The sequence below is a fragment of the Eubalaena glacialis genome, chromosome 2 (genome assembly GCF_028564815.1).
Source record: "Eubalaena glacialis isolate mEubGla1 chromosome 2, mEubGla1.1.hap2.+ XY, whole genome shotgun sequence".
NCBI lineage: Eukaryota > Metazoa > Chordata > Mammalia > Artiodactyla > Balaenidae > Eubalaena > Eubalaena glacialis.
In genome coordinates, this window is record NC_083717.1 from 71,033,301 (window position 1) to 71,054,289 (window position 20,989).

At 47.7% G+C, this 20,989-nt stretch overlaps 1 protein-coding gene across 1 annotated transcript in view; it reads right to left on the reverse strand.

Annotated features, from left to right (window-relative positions):
* Positions 1-20,989, reverse strand: part of ANKDD1A (ankyrin repeat and death domain containing 1A) — a 36,058-nt gene that overhangs the window by 3,465 nt on the left and 11,604 nt on the right. The window contains 8 exon segments of the mRNA XM_061182026.1: positions 2,000-2,095; positions 3,164-3,259; positions 4,684-4,782; positions 8,234-8,332; positions 11,038-11,136; positions 11,678-11,776; positions 15,166-15,264; positions 15,942-16,046. Coding sequence (XP_061038009.1) covers positions 2,000-2,095; positions 3,164-3,259; positions 4,684-4,782; positions 8,234-8,332; positions 11,038-11,136; positions 11,678-11,776; positions 15,166-15,264; positions 15,942-16,046 — 792 coding nt within the window.

Consider the following 20,989-nt stretch of genomic DNA (forward strand, 5'->3'; position numbering starts at 1 on the left):
TTTTAATATTTATTTATTTATTTGGCTGCACAGGGTCTTCGTTGCAGCATGAGGGGTCTTTTAGTTGTGGCATGTGGGATCTAGTTCCCTGACCAGGGTTCGAACCTGGGCCCCCAGTATTGGGAGCTCAGAGTCTTAGCCACTGGACCACCAGGGAAGTCCCTGTGCCTTGCTTTGAGTGCTGGAACCTGAGTTGCTTACACTGTTTCTCCATCCAGAATTCCTTTTCTCACCTCCCTGTCTCTCAATCCCGTTGCCACAGTCAAAAGACCACCTGAGTGCCACCTCTTCCAGGAAGCCTTCCCAATTTCTCTCTTTTCTTTGTGTTCTTATAGCACGAGTGTCAGTAGAATGACTCAGCAGCTGTGGCTAAAACCAGGCAAGCCAAGAATCAGGCGCTAACTAAACTTGCCAAATGACAACAAGTAGAGAAGGTCTGGGTTACAGAATTCTTTCTATGCAAAGCAGGTGATAAAATGAGAGGTTACCAAAAATTATGTAATAGCTTCAGTTAAACCCACAAAAGTCTTAGTTAAAGCCACAAAAGCCCCTCAAAAGGATGTGGATGCAGATTTCTAGTTGTTAAAAAGCTCAGGTGAGTTCTGGCATCTGCAGCTCTGAATCTTACATCCTGGTTAACTGTGTCTGGCCAGTCACCTGGGAGGTGACGACCTGGGAGCTTGGCTCTCTCCTCGGGTGGTAAAAACTGTTTCTTTAGAGCAGTGTTCTCAGCTGCATCTTACATTGGGATCATCTGGGAGCTTTAAGAACCACAGAAGCTTGGCCCTTACCCCCTAGATTCTGATTGAATTGGTCTAGGGGTAGGAAGGAGGGATTTGTGATTCTAACTGCACCACTGCCTTAGTGTTGAAAACTTTTAAAGCCTGAGGTGGTTTAAAATTAAGCATAGAAGTGAATCAGTTCATCAAACCATTGGTATTAATATTTAGGAGTAATCTGTTGTACGTAAAGGGGTTGTAATATTTACGAGAATCCAGCATGTCAGTGAAAGAGAAAATCTTATGATTCCTATGGAAATTTATCAATTGATTGATTTTTGGACAGTGATTTTTTTGAGAAGTGTAAGAGAAGTTTACTAAGTTTGTAGACAATATCAGAATGTTTATGATATTCGAGATTCACTTTATAGGTTTAATTTATTGGATTTAATGGGATAATTTAAGAATTTAGGAAGCATTTGAAGTGCTTAAAAAGAAAACCTATTATATTAAATTTATTCTTTCAGTTTAAAACGTTTAAGGTAGTTTAATTAAGCTTAAACATGGGATCAAACTTTAATCAAAAGGCTTCCTTGAAAGTGACTGTTAAAATTTACTCATTGTATAAATATAATAATAAGATTGTAAAAATAAATTTAAAAGGTTGAGGAAAAGTAGGATTTAAATTTTGTAAACAATTTAGTATTAATTTCTAAAACTGAAATAAATGCAAAAATTTATTTTCTGTGTATAAAAGTAACCATTAAGGACAACAAAAAAACTCTCCACCCACCCGCATTTGCTGACACTGGAGCTGTAAATGCAGGACCTTACATCTGCCACTCCTCTTTCCCAAATCCACAGCAGATATCACTAATCAATCCCAGCACACTTTCCTTCTGGGCTCAGAATGTTGCCTGAATAGAACACCCCAAGCCATAATTCCAATCACCTGGAGCTGACAGTGAGCTGGAACCAACTTGCCATTTCTTTATTCATGCATGAATGCATTCATCCATCAACCAGGAGCTACAGCAGGGTCTACTAGTATCTCCACACTGGCACGGACCTCAGTCAGCTTTATTTCAGTGTGGTTTGGGTGTTCACCCATCTCTGGATGCCCGCAAAGAACCCTAGTGTTAGGTAAGGCAGGGATTATCACTCGCTTGGAAACTGAGGGGCCCCTGAATTGGTCAGGGCTGGGGTTCAAAGCCAACTCCACCTGAAGCCATGGCCACTCCCTTTCCAACACGGAGAGACCAAGCGCAGGGTCTCAGTACCTTCTCCCATCTGTAGAAGCTATAGGCTTTTATGATCATGTCCACCAGGCTGACATGGTTGATGTGGGCGGCCACTGGCAATGCGGTTTTTCCTTGCTGCGGGTAAGAAGGGAGAAGGGAAGCCAGAGTTCCTATAAGAGGGTGTAGGGTGGCCTCTAGCACTGACTACAGACCCTCCTGCCCAAAGAAAGCGGTTTCCAGCAGTCTACACTGGAGAGCAGAAGGGTTTTCTTGGAGTAACTCTGGGTGTGGAAAAGTCACAGGTAGAATAAGGCAATAATTCCAGCAACCACCTCTTGTGTTCCTCTAGAATAGGAGGACTTAAAACTTATAAAACTCAGCCTGCATAACTCTTCAAGGTCATCTGTGAGATAGATGTTACCAGCCTCATGTCTCAGATGAAACCAGAACCCAGAGAAGGGGCTTGGGCTCCTGTGTCAAGTTTGCTGCCTCCCCTCAGGTTTCCAGCCCTTTGCTCCAGGCCTCCGGCACAGTGCTGGCCTCCACCACCTCCAGGGACCTACGGGGAGATGGGAAGCTCCTCTTCAAGCTTGGCCAGCTGCCCCGGGCCCCAGCTTCCCTCCCAGGAAGCAGGAAGCCCTTCCCAGGTCCAGCCTCAGGGCCTGTTCCCTGCGCCCACCTCTTTCCCACACCATCCCAAGGGCTGGGCCACGTGTGCAAGGGCCTTTCCCCTCATGAGCCTGTGACCTCTTCAGCCTCATACTAAGCCTTCAGCTCTTCTCGAACCTCTGGCCACCTGAGGAGGTGGCCACCCCAGAAGTACCGTGACCCGGGAAGCTTCCCCCAACCCTGTTTCACACGCACGGAGTTGTGGGGTGGTGACATGCTGTTCCTCTAGCTCTCTTCCGCTCTCCCCAGCAGATGACTCGAGCTCAAAGTCCGATGGGGGCCATGAAACAGAAGACAAACGTATCACAGGCAAGGACCAGGAGAGGGGCGGGCCAAGTGCTGAGGGACCTCAGAGGAGGCAGGGGAAGGTGATGGAGGGGCAGGAAGGCTTCCTGGAGGAGGCTGCCTTTGAGCTGATATATAACAGACGGGAAGCCTTGAACACTCTGGGAGCAGGAGGCATTTGCATCAGGGTCTCTGGCAAAGAGGGAGTCATGAAAGCTTGCAAGGGAGGCTGGTTGTGAGCAGAGGTACCTTATCTCTCAGGTTTAAGTTAACCCCAGCAATGAGGAGAATATCCGCTATGTCCTGCCAGGCGTGCTCAGCCGCAAGGTGAGGGGTGTCTGCTGCCTCTGGAAAAGAAGCCAAGAGGATGGAGAGCAGAAAAGCATGTAGAGATGGCCTGTGGCTCAAAGCCAGGACAGGACCAAGGTGGGTACACTCCCAACTGGGCCTTAACAGAGTTTTTCTAAGAAGTTATGTGGGGCTTCCCCGGTGGCGCAGTGGTTAAGAATCCGCCTGCCAATGCAGGAGACACAGGTTCGAGCCCTGGTCCGGGAAGATCCCACATGCTGCAGAGCAACTAAGCCCATGCGCCACAACTACTGAGCTCGTGCTCTAGAGCCCACGAGCCACAACTACTGAAGCCCAGGTGCCTAGAGCCCGTGCTCCCAACAAGAGAAGCCACTGCAATGAGAAGCCTGCGCACCACAACGAAGAGTAGCCCCTGCTCACCACAACCAGAGAAAAGCCCGCGTGCAGCAACGAAGACCCAACACAGTCAAAAATAAAAAAAAAAATAATAATAATAAAATAAATTTATTAAAAAAAAAGAAGTTATGTGGGAGGGTAAACTGGATTTAATCATAAACATAATACTCAGCAAACTTAGTAAATAACAAAAAAGTAGAAAGAACAAAGAAAAAACACCACTCGCTATCCCACCTAAGTCAACCTCTGTTAACAGCCTTAGTACATTTCTTCCAGTATTTTCTTTAATGCAGAATGTTTTTAGTTTTATGGTTTTACATATTTGAGATCATCCTGTATATACATTTTGCGTCTGTATAACTTTCTGCATATTATAAGCTCTATAAACACCATTTTTTATAACTCCATAAGAGCCTATCTATGCCTATACCGTAATTTAACCAACCACTTCTCTCTTATTAAGTACTTGGGGCCCTTTTTGAAACGAAAACTGATAGACTGCTACAACAAATATCTTGGTGCATCAGCTCTTAATATATTTCTTGAGGCTCAATTCTCAGACGTGCAAATACTGACCATTTTAAAGGTATATGTTATATTCTGTCGAATTGCTTTCCACCACTAGTGGTTGTGTGTGGCGGCCCTGAGGATTGTATGGTTGAGGGGTGGATTGTGGGGATGGGGATTTTAAAACGCTCCTGATTGATCACAACTTCAGGACTCAGAGGCCTCTTGTTATACAAGATTAACCCAGTCACCCCTGCCCTGGGAATTTTCCCTAAGGGGAAAAAAAAATCAATGAAAGGAAAAGGTTGCATGTAGCAACATGTTTACCACAGTGTTCTATATATCATGACAAAAACTTGGAAATACTCAAATGTTCAAAATAGAGGAATGGTTGATAAAATAATGCTACCTTCAACAAATATTCAAACAACTTTTGACAAGCTGAAAGAGCAATTTCTCAATTCTGGGCCAGGCTAGTAGACCACAGTCAAGCCCTGCCAACCTGGAAGGGTGCCCAGAGGCTCCGTGGGGCCCAGATGGTTTCTGCAGCCACTTACATTGTCAACGGCGTCCAGGTCACTGCCGGTGTCGATGAAGAGCTGCACCAGGACGGGGAAGTTGTGCCTCACGGAGATGTGCACAGGAGAGGTGCCCTGCTGGGGGGGTGGAGAGGCACAGATCAGTTGATGGGTCCCTCCCAGGACTGCCCAGCTGCAGGTTGGTGCTAGAAGATGGGAGTTGGGAGGAGTACAGTAAGTCCCCTACGTACGAACTTTCAAGTTGCGAACTTTCAAAGATGCGAATGTGCGTGTGCGTGTCCGATCACATAAATTAATTCACATGTCTGGCATACATTGTCACATGTGTGCATCCTCTACTAGTCGTGCTTTTGTGTACTTTACTGTACAGTACTGTTGCTGTGCAACACGAGGAGCTTACTAATGAAGATCTGATGGAATTGGAGGCTCAGAGAAAGGACAAAGAGACACAAGAGGAAGAAGAAGTAACTGAAGAAATGAAGCGATTCACGACGCAGGAAATGGCAAGGGGATTTTCTTCATTTGAGGAGGTACTGTTAGTTTTTGAGGCACAGGACCCGAACACAGAACGGTACATGAAAGTTGGAGCAGCGGTTCAGAATGCAATCCAGTGCTACTGTGTCATCTATGATGAGAAAAAAAGAGCTACTACCCAGACATCACTGAATCATTTTTTCAAGAGGGTAGATAGAATTGAATCCAGCAAGGAACCAGAACCTCTGCCGTCAAAGTCAGGCATGAGTGAAATTGCAGCTTGCCCTCCGTCTCCTATTGCTGACGATCCTTCAGCTTTACCATCTCCCACCTCCTCTCCCTCCTCCAGTCAGTAACTCTTCTTGCCTGTTCACTCAATGCCAGCCCCTGTATGCCAGCTGTTGTACTGTACTACTGTACTTTTCAAGGTACTGTACTGTAAGATGAAAAATGTTTTCTTTATTTTTTGTTTGTTTTTTATGTATTATTTGTGTGAAAAGTATTATAAACCTATTACAGTACAGTACTATATAGCCAATTGTGTTAGTTGGGTACCTAGGCTAACTTTGTTGGACTTATGAACAAATTAGACTTACGAATGTGCTCTCGGAATGGAACTGGTTCATGTGTAGGGGACTTACTGTATAGATAGTGCTTCTGAGTTTGGACCTTCTCACTTCTCGGGTGACATGAGTGGCCTGAGGAATTTACAGCCCACAGCCTGAATCCCTTGGACCACAATTGATCCTCATGGTGGGCGGGAGCCTGAAATCCCAAGTTTGAGACCTTGCCATGCCAGGAACTCACTACGTGACTTTGGGCAAGTCATCTCGCTTCTCTGCTGCTCTTCATCTGGCAAGTGATGCTTGCTGAGGTCCCTTCTAGCAACAACACCTTAAGATTCTGTGCTATCTCATTTACTCCACACATAAACCTAGCAAGTATATAGGAATGGTATTCTTATTCGTACTTTCATCTTACAAATGAGAACACTTAATAAGTTCATAAAACTTACATGACTCACCCAAGGACACGTAACTAATAGAGACCTTGTGTTACTGGACTTCCTACCCCTGGCATCTAGGTAGGTGCTCAACGACTATTTATGTATGAAATGAATGAATGAGAGAGCCAGCCGGGACCAGAACAGAGGTCTCACCCAAACCCAACATTCACCCAAGGCCTCACTCAAGGCTGGAGGACTCCATCTCCAGTGGTTCCCTGTGAGCACTGACTACGTGACAAAGTGGAGATACTGCCACAGCATCCTTCTGTCTAGGTGTATGGTGACACACATCTAGTAGAATAGTACAAAGCCAGAAAAATCAATGGGATAGATCTATACTTACTGTGGAAAAACACCCTCACATGTTGAGTACCAAAAGGTGACAGAACAGAACACACACACATACAACATAAATGCCCATGACTGCCATTACTAGTTTAGGCCAGAAAAAAACAGTTTATGGATATTGGAAAAGAAGATTTAAACTATATGATTACTCGTAGGCAACGTGATTGTATATCTACCCAGGTCAAAACAGTTATTATACCCCCACCAAAAAAAAAAAAAAACCTCTAGCAAAATCAATGAAAAGTCATATAGAAGATAAAAATACCAAAGTCAATAGCATTCCTGTATTGAATGCCTACAAGAAATGACATATTTTAAAAAGATAGTCTATTTGCAATGACAGTCAAAATATATAAAGTACCTATGAAGAGTATAATTGGAAATGGCTATTACAAAGACAAACAAAAACCACAGAACATCACTGAGGGATACAAAAGAAGACAAAAAGAAATGGCGGGCTTCCCTGGTGGCACAGTGGTTAAGAATCCGCCTGCCAATGCAGGGGACACGGGTTCGAGCCCTGGTCCGGGAAGATCCCACATGCCGCGGAGCAACTAAGCCCGTGCGCCACAACTACCGAGCCTGCGCTCTACAGCCCGCGAGCCACAGCTACAGAAGCCTGCACACCTAGAGCCCGTGCTCTGCAACAAGAGAAGCCACTGCAATGAGAAACCTGCGCAGCGCAACGAAGAGTAGACCCCACTCTCCGCAAGTAGAGAAAACCTGTGAGCAGCAACAAAGACCCAATGCAGCCAAAAATAAATAAATAAAATAAAAAAATAAAAAAAAAAAAGAAATGGCAAGACATGTTCGTAGTGAAAAAATAAAATATTACAAAGATGACTATTTTCTCTTATATTATTTACAGGCTTAATGTAATCCCAAACCCAAATAGCAATAAATGACAAAAAGTATTCTGAAACACATCTAGAAAAAAATCTAAAAACCTAGATAAAACTACCACAGAATTTCAGCAGTGTCCTCAGATCATTGCTAGATAACTGTGAAATCAAAATCAGGCCAAAAGAAGGTCTCCTGTGAGAGTGAATGGGCAGACACTGGAAACTGGCTCAAGTGCACAGCTCAGATGAGCTAGGAAACTTATCAGAGCTCTAACGGTGGCTCTCCAGGAAGCAGCAGGCCACGGAGATAAAATAACCAAGGACGCTGGATATGGCCTCCATCGTCCTGGATAGGTCTGTGGGAATGTGGTAGGAAAGGGGAGTGGCAAGAGAGCAAGTATTGCTTTTCATTGTTTTACATTTTATTTATAGAAACCTAAAGAACCAAAAAGAACAAAAGGTATCTGGTGAAAAGCCTTCTTCCCACCCTCAACACCCATCTGCTCTGTTCTCCCCACTCCAATGGTAACATCTTACAAAGCCACAGTACAATATCCCAACCAGAACACTGACATTGATAATACCCACCATCTTACTCAGATCTCCCCAGTTTCACTTGTAGTCATTCGTATACATGTGTGTTCTATGTAATTTTATCACACGTGTAGGTTTGTGTATCCGTTACATAGTCAAGATGCAGCACAGTTCCATCACCATAAGGGTCCCTTGTGTAGTCCTTTTATAACCACACCCTCCTCCCTTCTCGGCCCCACTCCCCCATCCCTAGCCCCCCGCCACCACTAATCTGTTCTCCATTTCTATTTTGAGAAGTGAGGCCCTGGGAGACTTGGCAGTGTATCCCCCGCCTCCCCACCTTCCATCCAGGCCCCACACGTACATGATCAGCCACGTCAGTGCTGCCTCCTGCATGGACGAGGGCCCAGGCCATGTCCTCAGAGCCACCGAGGGCTGCGTAGTGGAAGCAGCTCTGCTTTTTCTAGAGGGAAACAGGCATCAATGCAGCATCCTAAGGACCCCTCACAGCAGGGTTTACAAAGCACTTTGAGATTCATTATCCCATTCACAGCTCACAACCCCCCTGGGCCTATTATACCCATTAAACCCTGAGGCAGGAGAAATCAATGACTTGCCCAGGCCTGGTGACTAGTAAAAGGAGTTTACTATGGTCTCAGGATTTTCCTCACCTCCAGTCACAGACTCCGGAACAAAGGCCAAAGCCAGTAAAGACACATGGAATATAGACACTGAGGAGATGGTTTTCAAGGAGGGGGACCAATAAGATTTACCTGTACAGGGCAAATCCCACCCAGCATGTACTGTCCAGCTGGAGCTGGTCTAAGCACATCCGCAGAGGAACCTGGCAGGGCCAGAGGGAGGGCTTCTTCCTGGATGAGACTTCGTCTCAGGCAGGACCCACTAGGTAACCAACTGTCCCAGATTGCCTGGGACTGAAGGTTCCCTGGATGCGAGACTTTCTGTTTTAAAATCAGGACAGTATGGGGCAGACCAGGATGAGTTGGTCACCCTCCCAAAGTCGAGTCTGAGCAAGTTTACAGGGTGGGTGGGAATCCATCCACCTCCCAGTGGGAAATGCAATCACTTTGGGTTTGCTCCCTCCTCAAAGACCCTGCTGCACGACACTGCCAGAGGTGGGAGTGTCAGAATAGACCGTGGCCTCTGCCAGAAACCTCAAGTCAAGGCTGGAGCACGAGACCTAGTGAGGTGGGCAGCTCCAAGCCACCAACGACCACCAGCTGGATCTAACCCCCTGAGTCTCTAAGCTCCTGTGCTGTTACTGCTGGGGAGGTGACCATGGCATGACCTGTCTGTGCCCCCTCCCAGTGCCTAGTGCTGGGCACAGAGAAAGGGCCTTTCTGACTAAGGAGCAACACCTTGCTGATGGAAGTGAAACAGGAGGGAAGGGGGCAGGGCACAACCTTTAAAAGAATGACATAGCCATAGTACATGACGAAAACTAATGAGAACCAACTAGGTCCAAGATGGCAGAAGATTCGACCTCCAGTAGACTTTGAGCCTCATTATATGCTCACTGTAATACCTTAGCATGCTAAATGACACACCCACCAGCGGTGTGACAGTTCTGAGGCTAACCGTAAAAGGCCAAAAAGTGGGCAGTGGCCCAATTTCTGGAAATCCCCGCCCCTTCCTCAAAATAGTTGGAATACCCCTCCCACTCATTAGCCTATGAAATTACCCACCCCGATAAAAACTGACAACCCCATACCCTGGGGCCGCTCTCACCTTCTGAGATGGCCCACACTCTGTCTGTGGAGTGTGTTTCTCTCTAAATAAATCTGATTCTTACCTATCACTTCGTCTCCAAATTCTTTTGCAATGAAGAAAGAACCTTAAATTCACCAGCAACAGAAGGACATGGCTGGTGCCCTGGGACAGCTACTTTCCCCCTCTTGGCTGTAATGTCCCCTGCTATGCCCCTGGGGTAGTAGTCTCCACACCTTCCAGGGGAGCAAATTAAATGATTTGTGGTTTATAAAGCATTATTCACATTTAAGGGAATTTACGATTTATATTATTATTATATTTACATTTGCCATTTTGCTATTTCTTTTCTTTTTTTTTTTTTTTTTTCCCCCTCCGGCCGAGCTGCTCGGCTTGTGAATCTTAGTTCCCCGACCAGGGATTAAACCTGGGCCCTCGGCAGTGAAAGTGCAGAGTCCTAACCACTGAACCACCAGGGAATTCCCTTTGCTATTTTTTTTCTGAATGTCTCTTGTTCTTTTTTGTTCTGTTTCCCCTTGACTGCCTTCTTTTGTGTTAAATATTTTTAGCATATCATTTTCATTCCTCTGTTTTTAAACTATTTTTGCTATTATTTATATTATTCACTGTTAATATTATTTTTGCTACATTACTGAAATTTAGAACAAAAAGAGAATTCCAGACCCTGCAGCCGTTCAACCAGCCAAGAAAGATTATTTGTCACTGATCTAAAAATAAAAAGCAAAACAAAACAAAAACACCAACTTTCTACCTAAAGAAAGGCCACAACCCCCTTTTCAAGGACACAGAGAATTTCTAATGGCCAACTCACAGAGTGCAGTGGTAAGGGAGAAAGAGGCCTGTCCCAGAGTCACACCCAGGCCCCAGCTCTAATTGCGGTGTGGGCCTCATGTTGGGGACACCCCACCCCTACCCCCGCTGGGCAAGGCAAATGTTTCAGGCCATGAGCTCTGGAGTCAGGGGAATAGGGTTTTCAGACTCAGCTTTGCTTCTTACCAACTTGTGACCTGGGAAAGTCACTGAACCTCTCTCATCTGCAAAATGGGGGGAATTTTTCTGAGGTAATAGTTATGAAAGGGCTTTGTGAACTGTCACGTGCCCAGCAATAAGACACTAATGGGTACTGAGCTCCTATTATGTCCCAGGCAATATGCTAGGTATTTAGTCTTCATAGCAATATAAAATAGTAAGTATATATCACCCCCAATCTATAGTTGAGAAACGAGGCTCAGAGAGATTAAGTAACTTGCCCAAAGTCACAGAGCTCAGCAGTAGAGAAGTCAAGTCCGGAACCTGAGCCTGCTCCCTCACAGCCTTGTTCACACGATGTTCAGGAATCATCGTGGCTGCTACAGCTGACACAGTCACGGCTCTGCAGGCAGCCGAGGGCACACGCCAGTCGTGAGGAGGCCCGGCTACCTGGGAGAGGGCGCGCGCGCTACTCCCGGCCCTGAGGAGGAGCTGCACACAGTCGGGGTGGATCCCTTCAGCAGCTGCGTGCAGGGCAGTCAGACCTTCCTGAAACACAGGGCAGCGGTGTGAGGACGGCAGGAGGCTGAGGCCAGAGCCTGAGACCGGAGGACACCCCTTCTGCCAGGGCTCCAGGGCTCTCTGAGCTCTCCCCTCCCTACTACTGCAGATGTGACCTGGTGATCTGCGGTTCCCTGAGCCCCGCACCTGATTCTCACCTCGAGGGGCACGTGGTGCATTCACTCCCTCCGCCACAGCTCCGCTCGTGCTCTCCTTGCCCTCCAAGCTGCCTCATCCCTGCCCTGTCTATTCCCTCCTACTCCATCCTGGCCACAGCGACCTCTCCCTTCTTTGAACACACGCCGTGCGTATGACTCCTCCGTCATCCCTCAGGCCCAGTGCCCCTCTGAGCCTGGAGTTCTGTGCTGCTGCTCATCTTCTCCTCGTGGGCTGTTTGAGAACACGTCCTCGCTCCTGGCTTCAGAGCCCCTACCAGGGGAGATCAGGCTGCACCCCGGGCTGTGGGCTCCTGGAAGGCAGGGGGCAAGCCAGTGTCACACACCTCTGCATCCTCCAGGTGGTGACTCACCGCATTCCGCTCCTCCAGGTCCAGCCTGACGTCCAGGAGTTGCTGCAGCACAGCCAGGTGGCCCCAGCGGGCGGCTGGGTGAAGGGCTGTGTTCCCCTCCTGCGGGGAGAAGGGCTCCTGAGGGGTCAGTGGAATCACAGACCCTTGCAGGCCCTGGGGACCCGCTGGAGCTGAGATCCAGAGAGGGGAGACATGTCCAGGGTTATAGAGCAAGTTGGTGACGAGCTGCAGCCCTGCACGCTGGGCCAACGCCACCCTGCTCTGAGAACTGTGCCAAAAACTACCAAAAACCAGGGGCACTTTCAAGGGCTAAGTTCTGGTCTCTTTCCTTACACTTTAAGACGGACACATTACTTTAAAAAAAAAAAAAAAATCCCTATTTTTCCATGCTCCAGTCTAAAGCCAGTCCCAACTCGGTGACCCCGGATCCATCCCCTCCCTCTGCTCAGGCCACAGCCCCAGAGACTCCCCTTGTGCTCACCTGCGCCCAGCAGCCACATGGCCCAATCGCTCGCCTCCTGCGTCTTTGCTCAAGATGTTAGCTTCTCATTGAATAGTGCAGCCCACCGTGACCACAATATTGAAAACCACAACTCCCACCTCCTGTTCTCCTGATCCCCTTATCCTGCCCCACTTTTCCTTTTCCCCCATAGCACTGACCACCTAACACCCTCTACAATCTACTTGTATACTATGCTTGTTGTTTATTGGCTGACTCTCTTGGCTGGAACATAAGCATCACAAGGGCAAGGGTTTTTGTCTATTTTGTTCTCTGAAGTTTCCCCAAGTGCCTAGAATAGGGCCTGGGCACATGATAGACACTCAGTAGATGTTTGTTCAATGATAATACATAATGTGATGGAGAGCTTGACCTGTGTCTCCTGGAACTTGAGAACCACAGGACTGGGAGCAGCCTCACCCTTGAGAAGTCTAAAGGTGACAGTGACAGAGCCAAAAGAGGTGGCTCCACTGGGCGGGCAAAGGGCCCAGTGTTCTTTGTGTTGGAAGTGGTCCCACAGAGGGCAGCCTATTTGGGATCGTCCTTAAAGGGATCTTGCTGCAGGAGGGTAAGGGGCCCCAGGTAAGAGGAGGCAGCTGGACATGGCCAGCCCGAGAAAAGGTATGTCCCTACAGAGGAACCACAGATGGGGGACCAGAACAAGGACCCTGGAGGGACCCACAAAAGCATCCAGAAGGGAAGACCCGGCTTCAGCCATGCATCGTGCCCAGAAGGCCATGGGGACGATCGAGCTGAACCAGTCACGGGGGCCTCCTGGGTCAAGTGCTTTCCTCTGCCCTGGCCTGTCTCAGTACCTTCCCCAGGAGACATTCAGTTTAGGCACAGATATCTATAAAGGGCCCAATGAGGATGTGAACACATACAGAAGCCAAAGCAGTACTTAAAGTAGTTAAAAACATACCCTGCCCCCAAGATAGATAAACACACACATAAACAGCTATAACTATCTTAGAGTCAAGGAGGAAACATCTACATTTCCTTTATGATCATCATTATATTAATAAATAAAATTAAGTTTAAAAAATCTCCTCAACAGCTTTTTTCGGCTCCTCTCCCACCCGCTCCGTGGTAGGCTCGCCACAGCAAGCAAGGGTCAGGCTGTGGGCGGTGTAGCCACAGCCTGAAGTCTCTGTGTTCAAAGAGACCGGAAGGAAGTGTGTGAACGTTGGGGTCTGGCACGTGCCCCCAGTTAGCAGAGCTGTGGAAACAGGGCAGGGCTTCCCTCTTCCTTCTGGATTATAAATATCTACTTCCTGCCCTTTGAAGCTGCAGATGGCATGGACCCCCTGCCAGGGCCCTCACACTCTGCCCAGGCAGGACAGGGGGCTGGGTGGAAGGAGGCCTTGGCCTTGGGCCTGGCCTCTCCCCTCCACCTGTGGGGACATCCAGCCTCTCCACCTCTGTGGGGCCCTGTCAGCCTCTCCTTGACATTTCCGGAGGAATTAATCACTCTCTCCGGGCTCTCAAAGCCTCCTTACCACAGCACCTGCAGCGTGAGGTATGTTGTCATCTGTTCTGACAGGTCTGTCCCCCTACACAGGCTGGCGGGTCCTAGCACGAGTCAGACCTTCAGTGGCCCAAAGCCTTGAAAAGCTTACTGTGCCCTCTCCCCAAATGAAATTCAAAATGAAAACATTCCTCATTGGAAAATACAACACTTAACAGGGACATGTAATTTTAAAAGCTTCTTTCTAGAATTTCTGATTGCAAGATTCTGGGTAAGTTCACCAAAGCTGAACTTCTCTTGCTTTCTAGTTTGGAGCTCCTGCTCTGTTGGGGTCCTGAGTACATCATTTTTTTTTTTTTTTTTTGCCTCCTGGGTAGATGTGTCCTGGCAAGGGTCGTCCTTTACCCCTCTCTGTGCTCCCAGTTCCTGGCTCAGGGCCTGGCACAGAGCACAACCTGCTCTGCCCATGTTTCTGAAATGAAGGAAATCAGCCTGATCTGAATCTCAGAACCTGACTTAGCCTTTTCATCCTGAAAGGATGAGTGTGGGCGGACAGATTTGGTGCAGACCCCCAGGGCTCAGGGCCGCAGGAGGCGGCCTGAGGAGAAGGAGGAGCACAGGGGTAGGCATCAAGATGCTGGTTCCAAACCCAGCTCGACCTTTGTCCTGCTGTGTGACCTTGGCTAAAGTATCCCCCTCTCTGGGCCTCAGCTTCCACATCTGTAAAATGAGAAGGTTGAACTGGCCCTTGATCTAAGATCCTGTGATCCATTGGTCTGTGAGCTCTGTCACTAGCTTTATAAACAGAACTCCTTGTATCCTAGCCAAGCATATTAATCAGAAAATCAACAGTGGAATTCTTCCCTTTGTTGGAAGCACTGTTTAGAATTTGCTGCAACACATTTGCCTAATGACTCGCAATGGTCCATTGATACAAGTCATTTGTAGGGTAGTCCCCTTGGGTCCCAACCCCTCATCTATTCTCAGATAGGTGAATTCCTGCTTATAAGCTCTCCACCCTGAATGAACTGCTCCCTCCTCAGCGGTCTCATCCTACATTTGCCATAATCATAGTAGATTACTAAAACACAAAGAAAGCAAATAACCAGCAGGCATGTGGCTACCATCCCCCAACTCCTCCCCATTCCCCCCAGCAACAGACAGCCCCAGTGGAATCACAGCCCCGCTCAAACCCACCCCAGGCATCACTACCAACCAATCAGATTTGCCATCCTGGCTCCCCACATTGGCTCACAGCTCTTTCCTAGGATTGTGGTTGAATTCCTTCATTAAGAAACTGTGTCTTGGGCATCTTTGTGCTCTTCACCCATAGCACATGGCTGGCCCATAGTGTGTGCTCGAAAAATGCCTGCTGCATGAGCATCAGACACACGCTGCTCTTTGGGCCACCAGCCCCTCTAGCACGCTGCAGTTGGCAGTAGACACAGGTGAGCTGCCCGTGACCACCCCGGTCAGGAGCCCAGAGCCCGGCCCTCCCCCTGGGACCCATGGTCACAGTACCTTGTCTTTGACACTGTGGTCACAGCCAGAGCCCACAAGGAAGTCCAGAGAACCCAGCTGCCCGTGCTCTGCAGCCCGATGAAACGCTGTCCTTCCCAGCTGGCGGGGGAGGAGAAGAAAGTGAATCTTCCTCGCCCTGCCCACCTGGCCTCAGTTTCCCCAACCACACTGGGCTTGCAGTGCTCCAGACACTCTCCCCCACCTTGCCCTATACACCCTGCCTGGAAAGCCCAGACCATCTTCCCAACAAGACCCCACTTGGTGGGTCCCTCCCCCACTGAAATCCTCCTGTGGCTCCTGAATAAAGGACCCATTCCTGAGGCTGGGGGTTGAGATCTCCATGAAGGCCCCTAACAACCTCTCAGGCCTTCATTCCCAAGATTCTAACCCATCTGAACTCACACACCAAAAGCCCTTTTCCTCTAAAGCTCTAGCAATTGTCTCTCCTCCATCTGGAATGTCCCTTGCTTTCTAACCTTACTAATGAAATCTAGTTCATTTACCAAATTCCACCTCCTCCAGGAAGCAGAAAGCAATGTCTCCCTTCTCTAACCTGTGTCTAGTCCATATCAGAGTCTCTCTGAGGGAACTGACCATGTGCTGCTGGCGTCCTCCTCATTTGTGCCCTAATGCCCCTTCTAGACCAGCAACTCCCTCAGGTAGGGTCCAGTCTGCACTACCCATGGCTCAAGGGATGCACTCAAGGAATGTACAGGAGAGGCCCCAGGAATCCCAAGCCCGATGGGAAGGACACACAGCCTTGAGGCCACACTCACCTTGTCAGCATGGTCCAGGGCCACGTCCTCCAGGTCCTCTGTTATGAACGCCAGCACTGGCACATGGCCTTTTTGGGCTGCGCAGTGCAGTAAGGTCAGGCCGTCCTGGAAACAAGCCCAGGGTTGTCCCTGCAGTCTGCGAAGGGAGGCTCTGCTCACGCGCTGGCTGTCTCCCAATGAGTGTTTGGGATCAGAACAGCTTTCCAAAGGAAACCACACTGAAAATGGAGATAGGCCCCTGGGACATCCGCAGGACCCACTTAGCCTCACAGGGGCTGGTGGGAGTCAGGATGCCAGAGTTCAAATCCCAGCTCCAGCATTTATCAGCTCTGTGGTCTTCGGCAAGTTACCTATACCTCTCTGAGCCCCCATTTCCTCATAGGTCAAGTTAGGATAATACAGGCGTATTGTGCTTCACTTTATTGAAGGTCTCTTAGCCCCAGAAGCAATATTTAAGTGAGGGAGGTTTGCAAATCCTATGTTCATAGCCGAGAGCTCCTACCCAGGCCTTGCATTACAGCTAGATTATTTGGAGTACTTTTCCAAATAGATTGTAACCATCAATGGGTCATAAAAGTCAATGGAAGTCTTCTACATCTTGACAGTGGTTTGGGTTACAGAGGAGTAGCACTTGTCAAATTTCAGTGTGTAGGGACTTCCCTGGTGGTGTAGTGGATAAGACTCCACATTCCCAACACAGGGGGCCAAGATTCCATCCCTGGTCAGGGAACTAGATCCCACATGCATGCCGCAACTAAGAGTTCACATGCCACAACTAAGGAGCTGGCAAGCCGCAGCTAAAATGAGGAGCCCTGGAGCCGCAACTAAGGAGCCTGCAAGCCACAACTAAGACCTGGTGCAACCAAATAAAAAATAAATAAATAAATAAATATTTTTAAAAAAACTCAGCTTGTATTTCATTGTATACAAAGAATTTGAACTCTAGTTAATAATATGCATTCTGGGGCTTCCCTGGTGGCGCAGTGGTTGAGAATCTGCCTGCCAATGCAGGGGACACAGGTTCGAGCCCTGGTCTGGGAGGATCCCACATGCCGCGGAGCAACTAGGCCCGTGAGCCACAATTACTGAGCCTGCGCGTCTGGAGCCTGTGCTCTGCAACAAGAGAGGCCGCGATAGTGAGAGGCCCGCGCACTGTGATGAAGAGTGGCTCCCGCTTGCCGCAACTGGAGAAAGCCCTCGCACAGAAACGAAGACCCAACACAGCCATAAATAAAGAAATAAAATTTTTAATAATAATAATAATATGCATGCTGACATATTTAGAGGGAAGTACATTGATGTCTGCAATTTATTTTGAAATGCATCCAAAATCTATAAAGAACTCTAAAAACTCATCAATAAGAAATTACCCCAGGGACTTCCCTGGTGGCACAGTGGTTAAGAATCCGCCTGCCAGTGCAGGGGACACGGGTTCGAGCCCTGGTCTGGGAAGATCCCACATGCCGCGGAGCAACTAAGCCTATGCGTCACAACTACTGAGCCTGCACTTTAGAGCCCGCGAGCCACAGCTACTGAGCCCACGCTCCACAACTACTGAAGCCCGTGCGCCTAGAGCCTGTGCTCTGCAACAAGAGAAGCCACCTCAATGAGAAGCCCGCGCACCGCAACGAAGAGTAGCCCCCGCTCGCCACAACTAGAGAAAGCCCACGTGCAGCAGCGAAGACCCAACGCAGCCAAAAGTAAATAAATAAAAATAAATAAATTTTAAAAAAAGGAAATTACCCCAATTAAAAAATAATCTGCACACCAAAGAAGATATATGGAATGGCAAATAAGCACATGAAAAAATATATGACTTCATTAGTCATTATTGAAATGCAAATTAAAACGACAAAGAGTTTCCAACAATAGAGCATGGAAAGGGAAAAATGCTAACATTCCAGTGGAGAAACCTGGCCGACACCACTTTAACCAAGAGATCAAGCTTGATATTGTGATTTATAATAAGAAATATATATTTGGTCTTTGTCCTGGCTCCTGGCACAGAGCTCCTAAAACCCTAGGAATCTCCTAAATGGTAACAGTGATAAAGGTGTCTTTTATGATGTTAACGAGGTGACCTGAAGCCCCTAAGTAACCAAAGGATGGGGGCTGGTTGCCGGGGGAACCAACAGTGATTAGAGGGTTGGAACTTCCATACCCACCTCCCCACCTCTGAGGAGAGGAGAGGGGATGGAGGTTCAGTCAATGACCAAGGGCTGAGAATTTAATCTATCAAGTCTATGTAATGAAGCCTCCATTAAAAACCCAAAAGGACAGGGCTTGGAGAACTTCCAGGTTGGTGAATCAGATCACATCCATGTGCCGGGTCCCAAACTCCATGGGGACACAAGCACCTGCATTCAGGACCTTGCCCTATGCATCTCTTCATCTGGCCATTGATGATTCATATTCTTAATATCCTTTGTAATAAACCAGTAATATAGTAAGTAAACCAGTTACCTGAGTTCTGAGAGCCGCTCTAGCAAATTAATCGAACCTGGGGAGGGGGTCGTGGGAACTTCTGATTTACAGGCAATTATATAGCCAGGCAACCACCTGGGCTTGTGATTGACATCCAAAGTGTGGGCAGTCTTGTAGGACTGAACCCTTAGCCGGCAGAACCTGACACTATCTCCAAGTAGTGTCAGAAATGAGTTAAACTTGTGGACTCCCGGTCAGTGTCCACAGGGAATTGAGTTAACTGCTTGGTGATGTGGAAAAAACACACATCAGAATTGGTGTCAGAACTGGATCAAGAGACCATCACCAGTGACGAATCACAATGGTATCACATGCCCCCTGATAGGAGGTAATGAGAAGGGCATTTGACCTCTGTGATCTTCTTCCCAAAATTCCATAACCCCAATCTAATCATGAGAAAAACATCAGACAAAACCAAATTGAAGGATATTCTACAAAATACTTGACCAGTACTCTTCGAAAGTGGCAAGGTCATGAAAAACAGGATGGACTGAGAAACTGTCCCAAGATCAAGCAACAGGACTGTGCTACTACTCTTCACATCAAGAGGAAGAATCCGATATTTTCCTCCCCCTGAAACGAGGCTGACCCTGTGATGGGCTTTGACCAGTAGAATGCGGTAGAAGTAATATCTCAAGAAACCTGGCTACTTCTACTCTTGCTCTTTTGATGTCCTGGGGCTGTCACAGAAGGAAGTCTCCATGAATATCAGCTACCACCTGGAGACACTGGCCACACCATCCGCGACGTTCCCTCTTCCTGCAGAGGCCCCAGACATGCGCTGACTGTGTCCTCATAAGTGAGCCCAGGCAAGGCCAGAGGAACTGACCAGCCAATGACATTATGAAAAATCATAAATCAATGTTACTTTAAGCCACTACATTTTAGGGTGGTTTGTTACCAAAAACAGAAAACTAATATGGAGTGGACCTGCTTAACTAGAAGATCCATTACTCAGAGCCCTGCCCTCCACACACACTTAAGACCTCACCTCCCTCATTCTAGAACACTGAGGCTCATTCTGTGTTGATAGCAAATTTCATCGCAACAGCTACTGGATTCTCCAAGACCACTGAGACTCTCTCTAAGGCTAAGCCAGACAGGCAGGACTGGACAGGAGGGCCCTCAGCTTGAAACTGGGCTTGGATCCCACACTCTGGGCTTGGATCCTGTGGCCCATAACCTAGGGGTATCCTTCCCTGGGAGCTGTCAGACATTTCCACCACTGCCAACAAGATCCTAACAATGGTATAGGGCAGACCTCCTGTGTGCCATGGCCCTTTTTGGCGTCTGGTGAATACCCATCTATTATCTTACAGTTCTGGAGGTCAAAAGTCTAAAATGGGCTGGGAGGGCTGCTTCTCTTCTGGAGTTTCTAGGAGAATCCATTTCCTGGCCTTTCCAGCTTCTAGAGGCTACCCGCATTCCTTGGCTTGTGGGTCACATTACTCCAACCTCTGCTTCCTTCAATCACATCTCCTTCTCTGACTCTCCTGCCTCCCTCCTTCTTTCCCCTAAAAGGACATGTGGGCCATGTGGATAATCCAGAATAGTCTCCCCATCTCAAGGTCCTTAACTTAATCACATCAGAAAAATTTCTTTTGCCATGTTACGTTCTAGAGTTCACAGGTTCTAGGGATAGGAATATGGACATCTTGGGGCAGACAGTATTCTGCCTACCAGAAAAGAAAAACAATGATGTTGAAATAGCATTATCAAAATATTAAAACCCCAATTTTTTATCTAGTAGCATATGTGCTTTATTGATCCATTAAACAACAAGATCTAGTGAAAGGTCTAATAACTATCGCCATGATTTCAAAGTAATCATGAGCATAAACAGTATTTTGAGACAACTGCAAAAACTGTAATGTGATATGAAAAGAGCTACATTTTGTCTTAGAGACAATGTCACAGATAATATTAATTCTACCTGCATTCATCATGGAAAGAAATGCTAAAATTTCAAGCAGAGGGCAGTTTAAAAAAAAAAAGGTCCTTGTTTTCCCTTCAAAGTTCATGGATCCCCAAATTCTGTCTCTCTAAGGACCAAGGTTGAGAACTCCTGGCTGAAGGTATTTGGCCCAGAAATGTTTGCATTTTCATAAGGGCGACCAACCCCCTAAAAGTTGAGACACCAGTTCAGGGATTCTGGGCACTCTTGACTCCCTGGGGCTCTCCTCCCTCAAACCATAGCACATACCAGTGAGCAACGGGGGACTGCCAGGGTCGCTAATGTGCCAGGCACTGGGCCAGGTACTTTAGACACAGCACCGTACTTACTTCTGCCTCAGCTCAGAGGTGGGTACCAGCACCCCTATTTCCAAGTGGGAAAACTGAGGCTCAGGGTGGCAAAATAACTTGCCCAAGGTCCCAGAGTTTGGTAAATGGTGCTTTGCTCCTTCTACCTGGCCATACTGACCGCAAGGGAGCCGGGGTCCCGTGGGAGGGAGAAGGCCTTACCTTCTTCTCATTTAATCTTCTGAGGGTGTTACTTTAATTCCTCTTTGTGAACAAGAGGCTGGCCAGAGGACTGGGGACCGTCCCAACATCACAGAGTGGTA